The sequence below is a fragment of the Aquarana catesbeiana genome, linkage group LG02 (genome assembly GCF_042186555.1).
Source record: "Aquarana catesbeiana isolate 2022-GZ linkage group LG02, ASM4218655v1, whole genome shotgun sequence".
NCBI classification, from domain to species: domain Eukaryota; kingdom Metazoa; phylum Chordata; class Amphibia; order Anura; family Ranidae; genus Aquarana; species Aquarana catesbeiana.
The window spans coordinates 145,313,530-145,330,528 of record NC_133325.1 but is presented as its reverse complement, the minus strand read 5'-3'; the positions used below and the strand labels follow the sequence as shown (position 1 = coordinate 145,330,528).

The window sequence follows — 16,999 nt, the reverse complement described above, 5'->3', positions numbered from 1 at the left end:
TTAACAGGTATTTTTCTGTACTTGCAGAAAATATTCTTGGTCTGCAAAAGGAAACCTAATGCAGCCACCACATCTAGGAACTTTTACGCTGAACTATATTGCATTTTTGTTCCTGGTTTTAGATATCCTTTCAGAGATGCACAATACAACACACATTCATTTGCTGATTGCAGTATTCCATAGCTACCAATCCAATTTCACCTTTTATCTATGTAAAGGAGAAGTAGGGTTAAAGCATTTTAGGCCCTACTTCTCCTGTAGGTCACAGGAGTGTACTTTATTCTGCACTCCTGTGACCCAGACTCAGCCAGACCAGACTCTGGACGAATCCCAACTTCAATGTCGGGATCCACCCAAATGCCTGACTGGCAGCTGGCTCAGCATCTCAGCGTGCTTCTGAAAAGCCTTAGCCAACTGGCCCCGCCCCCTCCACAGTCCAATGTCAGTAACTGAAGAACCGAGCAATCAGTGGTCTTTGATTACTTGGTTCTCCTAAAGGCGGTGGGGGACAGATGCAGCATCCGCCTAGGTGAGTATAATTGTTTGTTTTTTTTCAAAACCCATACTTTTTTTTTTTAAACTTCACTAAAATGAAAAATTACTGCGTATTGTTTGCTATGGCTACTACACTTCGCCCATTTTTCATGTCCTTATTGTATATGCCTCCATGTATGACCACTTCCCAGGCAGCCTTGCAATACCCCTTTTACCCCTTCCTGCCCAGGCCAATTTTCAGCTTTCAGTGCTGTCACACTTTGCGCGGCCATGAAACACTGTACCCATATGAATTTTTTATTATTTTTTTTTCACACAAATAGAGCTTTCTTTTGGTGGTATTTAACCACCACTGGGGTTTTTTATTTTTTGTTAAACAAAGTAAAAAAGACCAAACATTTGGGAAAAAATATGTTTTTTTCATAGTTTGTTATAAAATTTTGCAAACAGGTAATTTTTCTCCTTCACTGATGTGCGCTAATGAGGCTGCACTGATAGGCACTGGTAGATGGCACTGATGGGCACTGATAAGGCAGTATTGGTGTGCACTGATGAAGCTGCACTGATAGGCGGCACTGATGGGCACTGATAGGTGGAACTGATAAGCACTGATAGGCGGCACTGAGGGGCACTGATAGGTGGAACTGATAAGCACTGATAGGCGGCACTGAGGGGCAATGATAGGTGGTACTGATAGGCACTGGTAGGCAGCACTGATAGGTGAAACTGATGAGAAGGCACTGATTGGCAGCACTGGTGGGCACTGTTGGGGCTGCACTGATAATCAGGACATGGATAATCAGTGTAGATGTCTCTTTAACACAAGCCGGTTATCGGCTCTCCTCTCCCCTCGCTGTCAGTGCGGGGGAAGGAAAGCAGATAAGTGGCTTGTGTTTACATCGTGATCATCTGTCATTGGACACAGCTGATCATGTGGCAAAGATCCGCCGTGGTTGACCCTTTACCCCGATCTGTGCTCAGCTGAGTCTGAAGGTGGCGCGCGGGCAGGCAGCACGCAGGCAGCATGATCACTGGAGGGTGTCCATGGATGCCCTCCTGGCAAAGTAAGCTTTTGGCTATAGTGCGGGCAGGAAGGGGTTAAAGGCCCATTCACACTAGGAACTGCATGTGAATCGCACTGCACCAAAAGTAGTGCATGTGAATGCACTACTTTTGGAAACACACTGAAACCGGACCACATGGCAGGGCATTTGCGGCCTGCATGTGGTGTGTCGTGAACTTTGCACTGACCCCACTGCAGATTGCAAGAGCAATGATTGGAATGCGGTGCAGGAAACTGGTCCAAAACACGGGTTTCCTGCACAGCATTCTAGTGCAAACTGCCCCTAAAACTTCTTGCATAGTTGCTGTGTTGATCCTCGAGGCTCTAAGACTACAATGAAGCCTACAATGATGTCACATGCAAATTCCTGTATTCAAAACAACCATTCAGAATCTACCTTGCAATGGTCTGGCTTAGGCCTAACTGTAGATTTCTTGTGGTGTTTGTGTTTATTAAAAGTCAGCAGCCAAACAAACTGTAGCTGCTGACTTTTAATAAACACACATTCTCCTGTCCCATGATCCAGCGATGTGCTCACCCAAGTCGTCCCTTCTCCCAGGGTTCTCTCCCCGGCATCCTAATTATGGGCACCTGGCTGTGACATACTTGTGGCTTCACAGCTGGGTGCCCACTGTGCATGCACCAGTCACGCTGCGCCTCCTGAATGGTCCGGTAGTCTTCTGGGACCTGTGACGTGACCCAGAAGGCTGCAGGAGGTGGGATGGGGGTAGAGGAGAATTTCCACTCGGATTGCCTAGGCGTTACGAGTGGAAGTTGGGGTGGGTGCCTGTCTAAACTAGGTACCCGCCCCCCCCCCAAAAAAAATGGCGCACCAAATGTTTCAGGGGAGGAGTACTTGAAGCGGAACTTCCCCTTTTGGATGGAGCTCCGCTTAAAATAGTTAATTTTTAAGTCAAGCTGCTCCAAACAAGTTTTTTTAAAGCAACAAGAAACCTTGCGTTAGACTTAATTAAAAATTCTGATTGGCTGGCTTACCATACTTTGCATTAAGAACATTTTTCCTTGCGCTGCAGATGCAATGATGAAGTATATGCAGTAACATTACACTTGCAGGGTCTTTTCTTTTGCAACCATATACATCTGGAGGTGAGCAACAAGAACTGACAATTCGATAAATATGTAAATCTACTCCAATAAAAAAATCAAATGGAAGACTATACAAAGAGCCAACCCATTTCAGGGGAACAATGTATGAGGACTAGGTAGAAAATATATCGATTGATAAAAAAAGGCATAGCAAAGTGCTGCTACTCTGCAGGTCGTCTGCCTAAAAAAGTCATAAAAACTTTATTGTCCTCCCAGCAAACATAATGTTCTTTGTCATAGCTTGCCAAAAGAGCGCGGGAAAGGAAGATGCTGATTGGTGTGTATTAGGAGCACAGAGAGCTCTTTTAGTATGTTCGGTCACTTGGACCTCCGCCTTGTGTCCTGACGCTGACCCCTGAGTTTACTTATGCAGTGAAAGGTTTAAAGTAAGTGTAATTGCACTAAGAAAGCATTAGTGTTATAAGAATTAAAGGGATTAGTTTTATGGAGCATCTATTACTCCCCAGTAGCTGCAGTCATAAGTCTCTGCCAGCCTTTGTGAGGTTTGCATTTTTTTGTGAAATCCCCAAGATTGCATTATACACTTAGAGGAGATTACTAGTAAGATTTGAGGCTTTCAGACGTATAAATGCAAATGAGTTAATGGAATTCAAGTACAGTATAAAGCATGTTGCAATAGTGTACTGTATAATATGATTACGGTGTTCAAGTAACAATTGTACTGTGATACTGTACTGTAATTGTATTATTAGAAGATTACACATAAGCAATATAATCAGTTCTAATACGACAACTGTAACAGCAATATTTCTGTGACCTGCCTTGAAATATCCAGTTAAGTAGGAGAGATGTGTATACTTACCTAATTTAAAAAAAAAAACATTTATAGGAATTTGATTTTAGCATATCCTAATCCTAGCACTATTATAATGTTTAAATAGGTAATCATTTGTTACCTTGATGCTTTTGCCCAGATGAAAAAAGTGATTAAAAAGTTTGTTGCATTGGAAATATAAAATATCCATCTAAGTAAGATGTATTTAATCAGTTATTATTGTTTTAATGAGTTGGCTTAGAAAATGTATAAATTATAAGTCCTTACATTTAATATTAATTATAATAACCTTGTGCTTATTCATTTTTTATTTTTATTTTTTTTAGGTTCATCGCTAACAATTTAGCAGATATTTCTAAATTAAATTCTATTATCTTGCCACATGAATTATAATGGCATGCCTACATGACACCCGCACCCCTTCTCCATCCTTTGCCAGCCTACTGATAGATGGACCAATCCGGAGATTGGACACTGATACGCCACCTGGATGCACCCCAGAGCAAGAACTAACCCCTACACAATGTGTATTGCGTGATATGGTGCGGACAGAAGTCACTCTTCCCCATGAGGATTCATCCTCTCCTCTTACACACAGTGTTCCTCAAGACCAACAAGAACCCGAGGACAGAGGTGGTGGAGGAGCAGCAGCTGGCTTGGGAGATGACAGGCCATGTCGAGCTCTTGGGGAAGGACGCATGCAGTGTCAGGCTGGAGTTGGGTTCTTGGGTGGACTTTTTGGCTGTCTGAAGCCAGTTTGGGCTATGATTGGAAAAACCTATTCTACGGAACACAAGCATGAAGAAGGTAAGTGGAGAAATGCAAACATGGAGTGGACATTAAAGTGGTTGTAAACCCTTCATTATACCCAGTGAAGTGACTGGACTCAAGTGATACACAGAGATGAAACAAATACTCCTACATACTGTAACTTGTACTTGTTTACCTGCAGCCCTCTTTTTTCTACATCTCTTCAAAGTGCTGAAATATAAAGCTTGTCTGAGAGTTCAGAAAAAAGGGGGTGGAGAGCCGAAGTTACTTTCTGCAGAGATCAGCGAGGAGACCTCTGAGAGCTGATTGGAGGGAAGGGACACACCCCGCCTCTACAGAGCTTACAATGAACAGAGCTGAGACTGTCAATCAGCAGCAGATCCCTCCCCTGTTACCTTTTCTCTCTTGGTGTCAGGAAAACTTCACAGAAGTGACTCATGCTGATAGCAGAGGAACAAGGCAACAGACAGAAATTAGACTTTTCCCCGTACACACGAGCGGAATTTCCGTCGGAAAAATCTTGGATGATTTTTCCGACAGAATTCCGCTCAAGCTTGGCTTGCATACACACGGTCAAAAAAAAGTTCTCTGAACTTTCGACCGTCAAGAACGCGGTGATGTACAACACTATGACGTGCCGGGAAAATGAAGTTCAATGCTTCCAAGCATGTGTCAAATTGTTTCCGAGCATGCTTGGCATGCGTTGGAATTGCATACAGACAAACGGAATTTCCGTCAAGAACTTTTTCCGTCGGAAAAATAGAGAACCAGCTCTCATTCTTTTGCTGGCGGAAATTCAGACAGAAGAAATTGGATGGAGCATACACACGGTCGGAATATCCGACCAAAAGCTCCCATCACACTCTTTTTGATGGAAATTCCGACCGTGTGTATGCAGCATCAGCGCTTTTAATTGAGATGCGCACACACTATAAAGCAGGGATATGCTTAGCGAACCTCAAGCTGTTGCAAAACTAGAAGTCCCATTATGCCTCTGCCTCTGGGTGTCATGCTTGTGGCTGTCAGAGTCTTGCTATGCCTCATGGGACTTGTAGTTCTGAAACAGCTGGAGGTCCGCTAATTGCATATCCCTGCTATAGAGGGATATGCTTTGTTCATATTTCATGCCTGAGGTTTACAACCATTTTAAGTATTAAACTAAAAGTGTATTTTGCCTAAAAAGAAATCGTGCAATGAAGGCTGATTGACAAAATACAATACTGTATAGGGATTCTGACTGTCAATCTATCTTCTGTATGTCTCCTAATGGACTAGTTACCTATGAAGAGCATGAATGTGGTTACCCATGCAACCTGAACAAAATACAAGATCTTCCCTGAAATTGGTCTCCTAGGACCTATTGTGTGACAAGTAAAATAAGTGTTTGTGTTTTATTTCCTTTCACACTTTTTTTTATAAACATATCCTTTTATGTTATCTGCTTCCATATATATGTAGTGTCATTATATATGAAGAAGCTAGTGTAGTCTGATCAGTTTTTCTAGTTTTTAAATGTTTCTCTTAATTGAGAAAGTCAGTAAAATAGTATCTTACACTGCTCTGGCCCAGAAAAAAGAGATGTAACATTTCATTACATTCTCTTGGTGTTCTCTAAATTGCTTCATTGTAGGTCACAAATGTTCTTTCCCACAAATACTAAATAGGGATCACACAGACAGACCAGCTTAGTAGAATGCATCACTGCACTCCATCCTCTAATGATTTCAGTATCAGGCTTATTAAAGGAGTTGTAAAGTCCCAAGTTTTTTCACCTTAATGCATTCTATGCATTAAGGTGAAAAACCTTCTGTAGTGCAGCAGCCCCCCAGAACCCCCCTTTTCTTTACCTGAACCCGATCGTTCCAGCGTCGAGGACAAGCCCATCAGCTTCAGGCGTCCTCATTGGATAGATTAATAGTAGCAGGAGCTATTGGCTCCCACTGCTGTCAATCAAATCCAGTGACACGGGATCCAGGGGCGGCCCGATTCCTGCTGTCTGTGTCAATGAACGCAGCAGCAGGACTCGGAAGTGTCTCCATGGGGGCACTCGCCGAAGAGGACAAGCCAGGAGCGCTGCCGGGGGACCCCAGAAAAGGAGGATCGGGGACGCTGTGTGCTGTGTGTGACGCTGTGTGTTGTGTGCAGATAAATGTGACATGTTATTTCAAAAAAAAAAAACAAACCTTTACAATCACTTTAAGGATGAACTTAGGGTGCAGAGACTAGAGTAAGTAGAACTTTTTGGTTTTCTTCTTTCTCCTAGGAGGGTAACATCCTGAGTTTATGATAGCTTATCGACTGGTGGAAAAAGACATAAAGAACAGAGTTCTCCAAAATCCACTCACTCCTGTTTCTCAGCTTTTTTTCACCATGTGCACACTAGCCTTAGTTGGTGCTCTCCCCATAATTTCTGTAGTGGCCTTCCCCCATTTTCCACTTTACATTCTCTGACAACTATCTACGCAACAGCCTGATCTTGTCTATATTGATTTTTCACCATGATCTTTATCCTTAAGACCCAGTTCACACTTCGGAATCTAGAATAGCAGGCACCCCAAATTTGGTGCAATTTTGCCTCAATTAACACACGACAGACTCGTGCGGCAATCACGGCAAAATGTGCCTTTAAACATTGTATGAAGCTTGTTGCCCAAAAAGGCAGTTCATTCAAGTAGTATGAACGGGGCCTACTACAGTCTACTGCATTCTGTGTTACACACTCCTTCATGCCCTATGCTTTTTCTGGTACTCTAAAGTATAACTAAAAGCAAAACTCTTTTTTTTTTTTAGTTGTGGATAGAGATTGCAACCCCTGTCAGGTTTTTATTGCTGTCTGTGCCTCTGTTAGGGAGGTTCATCCTCTCTATTTATCCTGTTTACTGTTATCAGTGAAAGTGGAAGAAAATCCCACATTTTGGGTTGTCACCAGAAAAGGAATAGAAAGGAAATCTTCCCATGGCGACACTAGTTCTGGTGACAATAGGGACAGTGATGGATTCCATTACTTTGGAGAGATTTCTCCTCACTTCTTGTTTTGGTAAAGGGACTGAGAGTGAAGGGAAATCTCTTCTGTGGGATACAGATGACAAAAAAGAAACTGACAGGGGTTATAACCCTCCCTTACTAGGCTTTAGTTCCACTATAATGAGAAACCCTGTAGCTACAGTGCTTCTGCACCCTTTGTTTCCAGGCATTCTGAGCTCTCTGTTTTCCATAGTACTGTCCTTTCTGTGCAATAGATACCATACCTGTTGTGCCCAGACGACTACCATAGTGGATACTGAGTATCAAACACATATAAAGTGTTCTCCTACATAAATGTGCAAGAATCCCTTTTGTGGCAGGTCATTTCCCTTATGCGCTGTACACACGACCGGTTTTGCCGTGGGAATAAACTCTGAAGGTTTTTCCGACAGACGCTCAAGCTGTCTTGCATACATACGGTCACACCAAATTCCGACCGTCCAGAACGCGGTGACGTACAGCACGTACGACGGGACTAGAAAACGGAAGTTCAATAGCCAGTAGCCAATAGCTTCCGTCTCGTACTTGCTTTAGTGCATGCGTCATTTTTAGTGCATCGGAACAGCATACAGACGAGCGTTTTTTCCGATAGTAATTTGTTCCATCGGAAAAATATAGAACATGTTCTCTATCTAAGTCCATCTGAATTTTCAACAGAAAAAGTCCGATGGGGCATACACATGGTCGGAATATACAATGAAAAGCTCCCATCGGACTCTTTCTGTCAGAAATTCTGCTCGTGTGTACGTGGCATTACTGTAGATTGTTGCGGATGGTGCAAACAGCTGCACAGTACTTCATCTTCCAAATGCAGAATACAGCATTGCCTATTTGTTGTGCTGCCTTGTTTTTCTTGTCTAACTGTGTCTGCATTACGGATGATTATAAATCATAATCCCTATTTCCATTGCCTCCATTCAATGATCAGCTGCTGTTTCTTCCTTCCTTTTTCCAAACATGGTCTCTTACACTCCATTTCTTTCCTGTCGTGATCAGCTGCTGCTCTCCCTTTCCTGGAAATAATCAATTCCTTCTCTGCCTTCATCCCTATCTGTGCCACAAACAGCATCTGTTGTGTTTTCCTCCCCCACCACTGCTGCAAACAGCCTCCACTGCACTTTACTTCCTTGCCTTGACCATAATTACCTACCATTGTGTCCCATGTTGAGCTCCCACTCTGCCTATCCTCCTAGTGGTTCTATGCCCTCCCTCCTAGGAGACCTATGCCTACCCTTCAAGTGCTCCACATACAGCTGCTGCTTGTCTCCTTTCTGTCTCAGCCCTGACCGGCTTCTTCTCTGCTTTCTGAATACCAGGCCCATACCTCTTACACTGCTTTCCTCTTTTCTGATCTATGACCAGCTTCTGCTTCTCCGCCTCTCAGGAACAATTATCTTGCAGTGTCCCTCCTGTCTCCCCAGTCTACAGTTGGCCTGCTTTGTCTCCTCCAAGCCATGCTCATCCCCCCACCACCTCTTCGCCCATCCTCTGCCTGTTATCTATTTTCACTGTGCCCTAAGATCAGCCTTCATTGTGCCCTCCTCCTCTTCAATCCATGGTTTCTCAATCCAGGTCAATAAGTTTCTGCTCTCCCCATGTTCCTTTGTTAGCAAAAATCATTTCTCCTGTCCCCCCTTATCCACCCACCATGATCAACTTTTCTCTACAATCTCTTTCCTCTTCAGTCTCCAAGCCCACAGTAAACTACCATTCTGTCTCCTCTTTTTTTTTTTTTACACATGGTCGACAATCATCAGCCCTCTAGCCTCCTCTTACATTTACCCTGGTTTTCAATCAGCTGCTGCTCTTCCTGTTATACCACTGGTTCACCTCCGTTCTCACACAGCCTTATGATAAGGTCATTCTGCACTCATTGACTGTACATATCAGCCACAAGTTGACCAAATAACACATTTTGACGTTAAAATATTTTCAGATTTTTACTGTCTGTATATTGAGGTGTTATGAATGACTCTGCCTAAAAAAAATTCAGCCTAAATGAACGTGGCTAAAAGGAAACAAGCATTGGAAGGAAGCGCACCAGCCTAGTGCATTGCCGTAAGACTCTTTAATGAATAAAATAAATGCCAATGAGTCTTATGGTAATGCACTAGGCTGGTGCGCTTTCTTCCAATGCTTGTTTTGTAGTACTGGTTCTCCCCAAATTGAAGAAGGCAACAAACCCGATCCAGTGCAAGATGTTGAGGTTGTCAGTGGGGGCCTACTTATACATATCTATACTGACAATATTGAAAAGGTGCCTGCCCTAAGCTTTTGTGTGGACTATTGTGTCTTGAGGGTCTTTTTTACCTGTAGTTCTGCTTATGTTCATAAAAGGACACACATTTGCTAGTTTATTTGTGTGATATAGCGAGAGAAGCCCTCTTGCTGCTTCCTTTCAAGTGTTTCCTCTTGTCTTACCCAGGTCAGCACCAGTATTTGCTATATTATATATTTGAGAAAATGCAGCAGTTATGCACGTCATCAGTAAGCAGAGCTCAACAGTGAACATAGTTAGTGGTTCCTAGAAATAAAAAAAAACATATAGTGTTCTTCTATAACTGCTTTGTGTTTCTGTATTTCTGTTTTTGTTCTGTGAAGGCTCTTGGGAAGTGCCATTTGAAGAGATACAGGACCTACAGTGGGTAGGCAGTGGAGCTCAGGGAGCTGTCTTCCTGGGGAAGTTTCATGGCGAAGAAGTGGCTGTGAAGAAAGTCAGAGATATAAAAGAAACCGATATCAAACATCTTCGGAAACTGAAGCACCCCAATATCATCACCTTCAAGTGAGCAAAAAAACAAAAAAAAAATCTACCTATATAAAAATTCAAAAACAATTCAGACATCAAATCACTTTGTTGTGTTATAGCCTCTAAAAAGCAAATTATTGCCACACCATCTCAACTCCTTCACATTGTGAATAAACAAATAATAACGAAAAGCTGAGATAAACCCCACCGCTCAGGTAGATCCACCAAAATAAGTCCTTCACCTCCAGAGAAGAAAGAGCCCCAGGTGCTGGCTAATGCATGTGCAGATAGAAATGGGCAGAAGAACTCTGGACAGCCATACTCCGATAGAAATTTCTTATGCCGTTCATTGTAGATCAGGACCATACAGTACACAAGACACCACAGCAGAGTGGTACGGAATAATGAAAAGCTGCTTGACATGTGAAACCTTTCTACTTTTGTATACTAAATTTGTCAAGCATTGAATGTATCAAACTTGTCTAGGAAACAGACCAAGTAAATGTATTCACACTGCACAGAAGGATATTTAAAGCATAAGTTCACTCTACTCCTAGATTATTATTTTTAATGGAGCCCAGTTATGAATATCATGGTTACCTTTGCTGTAGATGTAATTAGAGGCAGGGTGGCCTGTAGTCAAAAAGCTTTATGTTTTTTTGTGAGGAAACTACTCCTGTCCATCATTAGATAGACGGCCTACTTTGCATTCTACTGAATGTTTTATCTCCCAAGAGCAGCTTCTGTATAGCAAGATGCAAAGAGCCAGGAGGCTGTAGGTCATGATGCTTTAAACATGTTGGCCTTTTTCATAAGCCTCAGAGACCAGCATTAATCCATAATTTATACTAAAAATGAAGTTATACTTTAATTCCAAGGACTTTGATAAATATTCCCTTGGACTGAAACATTGCCTTGTAGTGGAATAATAATCTAAACTGAATGGAATCCCATAGTTTAGTTGATTTGATTATTCTCTAATTTATTCAGATAAAGAGCAATGCACCGAAAATGAATTTCTTTGCTCTGGGTGGAATGGAACGAGGTGTGCTCCCATGCTTGGTCTTAACTCGTGGTTTGGACCTTAGTGTTGAGATAATACACCATAACTAGCCCAGCTGTAATAGGCCCAACATTCTCTAGATGGTAAATTAAGCAACAGTTTTGTATCTTCAAACTGGAAGGTTTGACACCTCCACAGAAATATACAGAGAGTGTATAGGTTGTTAGAAACGACATCTTGGCAAAAAGGTCAAACTGAGACTCACAGCCATGCCAGATTGCAAAAATCCTCCAAACTTTTCTTAGTATACCACAGATGTGTGTTGCTTTTGTGTTTCTACATATGTATATAATATGAGTTCCATATTATACAAAAATATTTGCAGGCTTAGTTACATTACAGCTAAGGCATGCAATACTTGAGGGGTAAAGGAGGAGGAGACAAGCTGTCACTTTATATGGAGAATTCAGGGAAAAGTGCAGTTATTTCAAAAGATACAGTTTTTCTGCCTACATACACTGTATTGGCAAAAGTTTTAGGACACATGATCATCGCACTTAACTACCATATTTCCCTAAAAATAAGACCTACTGTTATTTTCCAGGAGGGCTGCAATATAAGCCCTACCCTGAAAATAAGCCCTAGTTTAAAATGCTTATAAAATCCTATAATCCGCTCTATTACAGTAGTATATAACGTACAATGTGTGTGTCTCTGTAATATAATTGTGCCAAATACCTTTGGTACAGCACCGCTCGGCTCTCAGCTGACCTCCCGCTGCTCTCCTCCTCTTCTCCCAGCCGTTAGTAGAGGATTACCCCCCTGCAGTGCTCAGAGCGGGGAAGAAGCGCCGAACGGTGCTATAACGAAGGTTTTTGGCACAATTATATTACAAAAACACACACATTGTACATTATATACTACTGTAATAGAGTGGATTATAGGATTTTACAAGCATTTTGTACATTGGGGATTCCTGAAAGGCAGGGAGGGGGAGAGAAGACAGCACATTATATGGTAAGACCTACCCTGAAAATAAGCCCTACTGATTCTTTTGTTGCCAAAATTAATATAAGATCCAGGCTTATTTTCAGGGAAACACAGTATACAGTATGTGTAATAGTATTCGAAGACCCGTCCAAATTATTTTTAGTCCAAATTATTTTTATGTTTAGTTGTTTCCAGTGAACAGTACTGGTAATGCAACCGCATACAAAGACATTTTAGACAATCGTCCATTTCCAATCTTGTGTGTACATTTTCGGAAGGCCTGCATCAGTCCCACTGAGCACTGACTGTGAACCAGATTTCCTTGTCCAACATCCATACCTGATCCTCTAAAATACTCTTTTTGCTGTATGGGTGCAAATTCCAGCAGACACACAAAAATTATGGAAAGCCTTCCCAGAAGAGCACAGGCTGTTATGGTCCCAATCACACTTGAGAAAGGGGCCATTAGCAATTAGATGCAGGAAACTCAGCTTCTATCGTTATTCGCAGCCACTCACAGGTAATCGCTCAAGCAGCAATTACCTGTGAACAATCAGCCCTGGAAACAGACTGTCTACTTCAGAGCTGCAGATAGCTGCAGAAGCTGTCAGCCTCCCATTGCTAATCCCCAGGAACCCCTACCAGGTCTTCCACATTTAATTGCTAATGACCCCATTCGCAAGTGTTAAAGGGGATTTTAGCTGCAAAAGGGGGGCCAACTCCATATTAATGCCCATGGTTTTCGAATGCGTTGCCCAACAAGCACATAAAGATGTGATAGTCCGTTGTCCACAAAACCATTGGCTATATAATGATATAATGTACTAAGATAAAGGGGAGGATTTTAACAGAAATAGAGGAAAAACTTCTAAAAAGCTAAACTAGTAGCATTATTCCTGAGAGTGTACTTTTTTAACTTTGTGGTGATACATTCTTCTGGGAACTGTAGTGTTTGGAATGCTATGTGTTAATTGTACGCTATTATGTTGAAAAAGGGAAGCAGGAAAAAACAATATTGTATATCAACACTTTTAAAGATAACTTTACCAATAAATCTGATAATTATAGTACCCTCTGTTTATGTGTATAAAACATAAGCACAGTTTGCTGCCCTTAAAGAGTAACTCTACTTTTGTTGAAAAAAAAACAATCCCCTTTAAGTGATCATTGTATAGTACTAAGATTTTAAGAAACTTTGTTGTAGATTCCTACCTGTTTCTGCTCTGAAGGAATAGCTGTTTGTTTGATCATGTTTTTGCATACTGATTCTGAATTGGAGAGCCTTATTCATAATAATCGCCTGGTGCATTCTCAGTGTTATAAGTAGGCAAATTAACAGCCATTTTTGATGCCAACAGTGTTTGCCAGTTACAGTTGAAATACTTTTATAAACACAGCCTTCAGCAATTGTTAGAGCAGAAGATGAAGGGGGCCCAGGAATCAAAGCACAACGGGTTGTTCTATGGGGGACAAGAGTAGGGTTTGCTTGTAGGGCTGAGTATAGCTGGAGTAGTAAGTGGTGTCTAGCGTAGTCCTTTTACTGTTTGTTTTCCTTTGGTCTCCATGTCTCATGGTCTTGGTTAGATCTCCAACAATGTGATCTGGGTCATCTCTGAGGTAATGCTGGAGGGCAAGACTAGTTCATAGAACTCAGATGTGGGTCCAGCCAGTTTGAGATAGGGTTGGGTCCCACTTCTAGATACTGAAAAAAAGCACTGGAAGTTTCTCAGGAGTGGATAAGGTTAACTTAATTTGTACATGGAAATTATGTCCCCACTTGAAAGTAGCTAAACTCTGACAGTTTTCTCTTATTATTATTATTTTACAGGATTTATATAGCTCCAACAGTTTTCACAGCGCTTTACAACATGAGGGCAGACAGTACAGTTACAATACAATTCAATACAGGAGGAATCAGAAAACCCTGATCTTTAAAGCTTACAATCTAAGAGGGAGGGTTAAGTGATACAAAAGGTAATAGCTGTGGGCTGATGGAGAAAATAAAAGTACAGTTGTTAGGTGAGGGCAGAATAGGCTTCTCTGAAGAGGAGGGGTTTCAGGGATCTTCTAAAAAGTGGACAAAGTTAGAGATAGTCGGACAGATTGTGGTAGGGAGTTTCATAGGATGGGAGAGGCTGCGGAAAAGTCCTGGAGGCGAGCAAAGGAGGAGGTGACAAGGGATCTAGAGAGCAGGAGGTCTTGGAAGGAACAAAGAGTATTTTGAGACTAGGTTAGTGATGTAGCTGGGGGCAGAGTTGTGGATGGCTTTGTAAGTTGTTGTTAGTATTTTGAATTTAATTTATCGGGTGAGCGGAAGCCAGTGAAGGGATTGACAGAGAGGAAGAGCAGACACTGAACGATTGGTAATATTCCTACCTGTCAGATTGAGTCCACGAGGGGGTTTGCACTCTCAATGTTCTGATGAGAAAATGAGAAAGATTGCAGTGTCTGCATCCCTTTCAAAGTAATTAACCCTTAGGTTATATCGCACCAAAAATGAAAATTCTGTTGCAGAGTATGCCTAAAATCAGAGTTGTACCTTAGAGCAGACATCTGGGAAAATCAGTGAGCCAATCACACAAGCAGGAAATGACATTTTTGGATGTGATCTGTACACCAGCAGTGTACAGAACACCTCCAGGTTGCTGTATTGCATTGAATTTTACAGAAAATTACAGTGCTGCAGATTGAAAAGGAAAAGTAATTTTTAATAACATTTAAATTCAATAAAGCTTGGGTAGAATTTGTATACTGTATATGCTATAAACATGTGTATATGTATGCATGCTATAATTTATTTTTTTTAATTTGCTGGGGGGGGGGGGGTTCATGAGGTAAATGAGATTACAGGATGCACAGGGCATAAATGAGAATTCCAAATCTCAGGTCAAATCTGAGCAAAGGGAACTCAGAGCACACACAGTTTATCTGCTTCTGATGAATGTAACATTATCACAGCTCATCCCGATTACCTGGTGGAATTTGTTGTGGTTGTTGTGGATATACAAGGACTTAATGATCTTGTTGCATATTTTGCTTTATAGGGGTGTATGCACGCAGGCTCCATGTTACTGTATCTTAATGGAGTTCTGTGCTCAAGGACAGCTTTATGAAGTGCTTCGTGCTGGGAGGAAGGTCACCCCCTCCTTACTAGTGGATTGGTCCATGGGTATAGCTGGGGGAATGAACTATCTTCATCTCCACAAGATTATCCATCGAGATCTCAAGTCACCAAAGTAAGTACTGATTGTAGAAACTTGCTATACTGTACTGTTAGGTGTACTTGGTTAATAATGATCATATGTTTGTATCCAACAGGCATGGATTGCATAAAATATTGTCAAATATTCAGTCGTTAAGTCTTTAATTATGCTCTCCATTACCATGGTCAATTTGTGCACAATCTTCGGAAAAGATTAGCCCTATGACATCCATCCCCCCAGTAATATATTGACTCATCCTCTTTTATTCTGTGAGACACCTGGGTCCATGGCAGGATGGGGTCAGACCTTCAACCACTGTAGACCACAGAGAGGCCTCTGCTGTTTGTTGCTGAAATAAACGGGATTTTGCTAACCATGAAAAGCTTTCCCATGCAAAATAAAATACCTTCACAATAATGTCACTGCATCCACATTGATTCTTGACTTAATTAACAGCCGAGCATGTAGCACTTGCCTCAGGCCTTCTCAACGTTCAGTAAGCAACACTTTATTCTCTCCAACATCACACTGATTCACAAGGGTTTCTCCATTCCAAATCAAAACTGACAAAATATTCCCTATGAAAGGACACAAAGGTACATGGCGGTGTCCTTATTCGAAGTATAAGGCACTGGCTGGCAGGATATTGGATGATATATGTGTATTATTGCAGGTTTCTCAGCTACACAGGGTGAGGGACTCGAGTGTTTATGGCTGATGTGGAAGAAACAAACATTGATGTTTTCTCACATCCTAATAATTCGCCAGGGTCCCGGAGCCTGGAGCTATTAGCTGGCATAAAGCCTTCATCCCTATGTTCATATCCTACCTGATAGCTAGACCTCATTATTAGTCGCAGATGTCCACATGCCTTTTTATATGTGAGCTGACTTATTCTAGAGTCCCGCTCTCCCACTCCCTCTGCTGTGAGAGTCTGCTGCTTGGTGAAAAGGCTGACTGCCGACATAATACCTTTAGTCCCTCTCTCCCACTCTCTGTGCTGTGTGAGTCTGCTGCTTGGTGAAAAGGCTGACTGCCGACATGATACCTTTAGTTCCTCTCTCCCACTCTCTGTGCTGTGTGAGTCTGCTGCTTGGTGAAAAGGCTGACTGCTGACATAATACCTTTAGTCCCTCTCCCCCACTCTCTGTGCTGTGTGAGTCTGCTGCTTGGTGAAAAGGCTGACTGCCGACATGATACCTTTAGTTCCTCTCTCCCACTCTCTGTGCTGTGTGAGTCTGCTGCTTGGTGAAAAGGCTGACTGCCGACATGATACCTTTAGTTCCTCTCTCCCACTCTCTGTGCTGTGTGAGTCTGCTGCTTGGTGAAAAGGCTGACTGCCGACATAATACCTTTAGTTCCTCTCTCCCATTCCCTCTGCTGTGTGAGTCTGCTGCTTGGTGAAAAGGCTGACTGCCGACATAATACCTTTAGTTCCTCTCTCCCACTCTCTGTGCTGTGAGAGTCTGCTGCTTGGTGAAAAGGCTGACTGCCGACATAATACCTTTAGTTCCTCTCTCCCACTCTCTGTGCTGTGAGAGTCTGCTGCTTGGTGAAAAGGCTGACTGCCGACATAATACCTTTAGTTCCTCTCTCCCACTCTCTGTGCTGTGAGAGTCTGCTGCTTGGTGAAAAGGCTGACTGCCGACATGATACCTTTAGTCCCTCTCTCCCATTCCCTCTGCTGTGAGAGTCTGCTGCTTGGTGAAAAGGCTGACTGCTGACATAATACCTTTAGTCCCTCTCTCCCACTCCCTCTGCTGTGAGAGTCTGCTGCTTGATGGAAAGGCTGGCTGTT

The 16,999-nt window shown here is 42.3% G+C and overlaps 1 protein-coding gene across 4 annotated transcripts in view; it reads left to right on the top strand.

Moving 5' to 3' along the window:
* MAP3K12 (mitogen-activated protein kinase kinase kinase 12) overlaps window positions 1-16,999 on the top strand; it is a 231,223-nt gene that overhangs the window by 124,562 nt on the left and 89,662 nt on the right. For all 4 annotated transcript variants that reach the window (XM_073613598.1, XM_073613599.1, XM_073613600.1 and 1 more), the window contains 3 exons: window positions 3,788-4,268; window positions 9,858-10,041; window positions 15,043-15,234. In XM_073613598.1, the coding sequence (XP_073469699.1) occupies window positions 3,854-4,268; window positions 9,858-10,041; window positions 15,043-15,234 (791 nt within the window). In that variant the 5' untranslated portion in view covers window positions 3,788-3,853. The remainder of the gene's footprint in view (window positions 1-3,787; window positions 4,269-9,857; window positions 10,042-15,042; window positions 15,235-16,999) is intronic.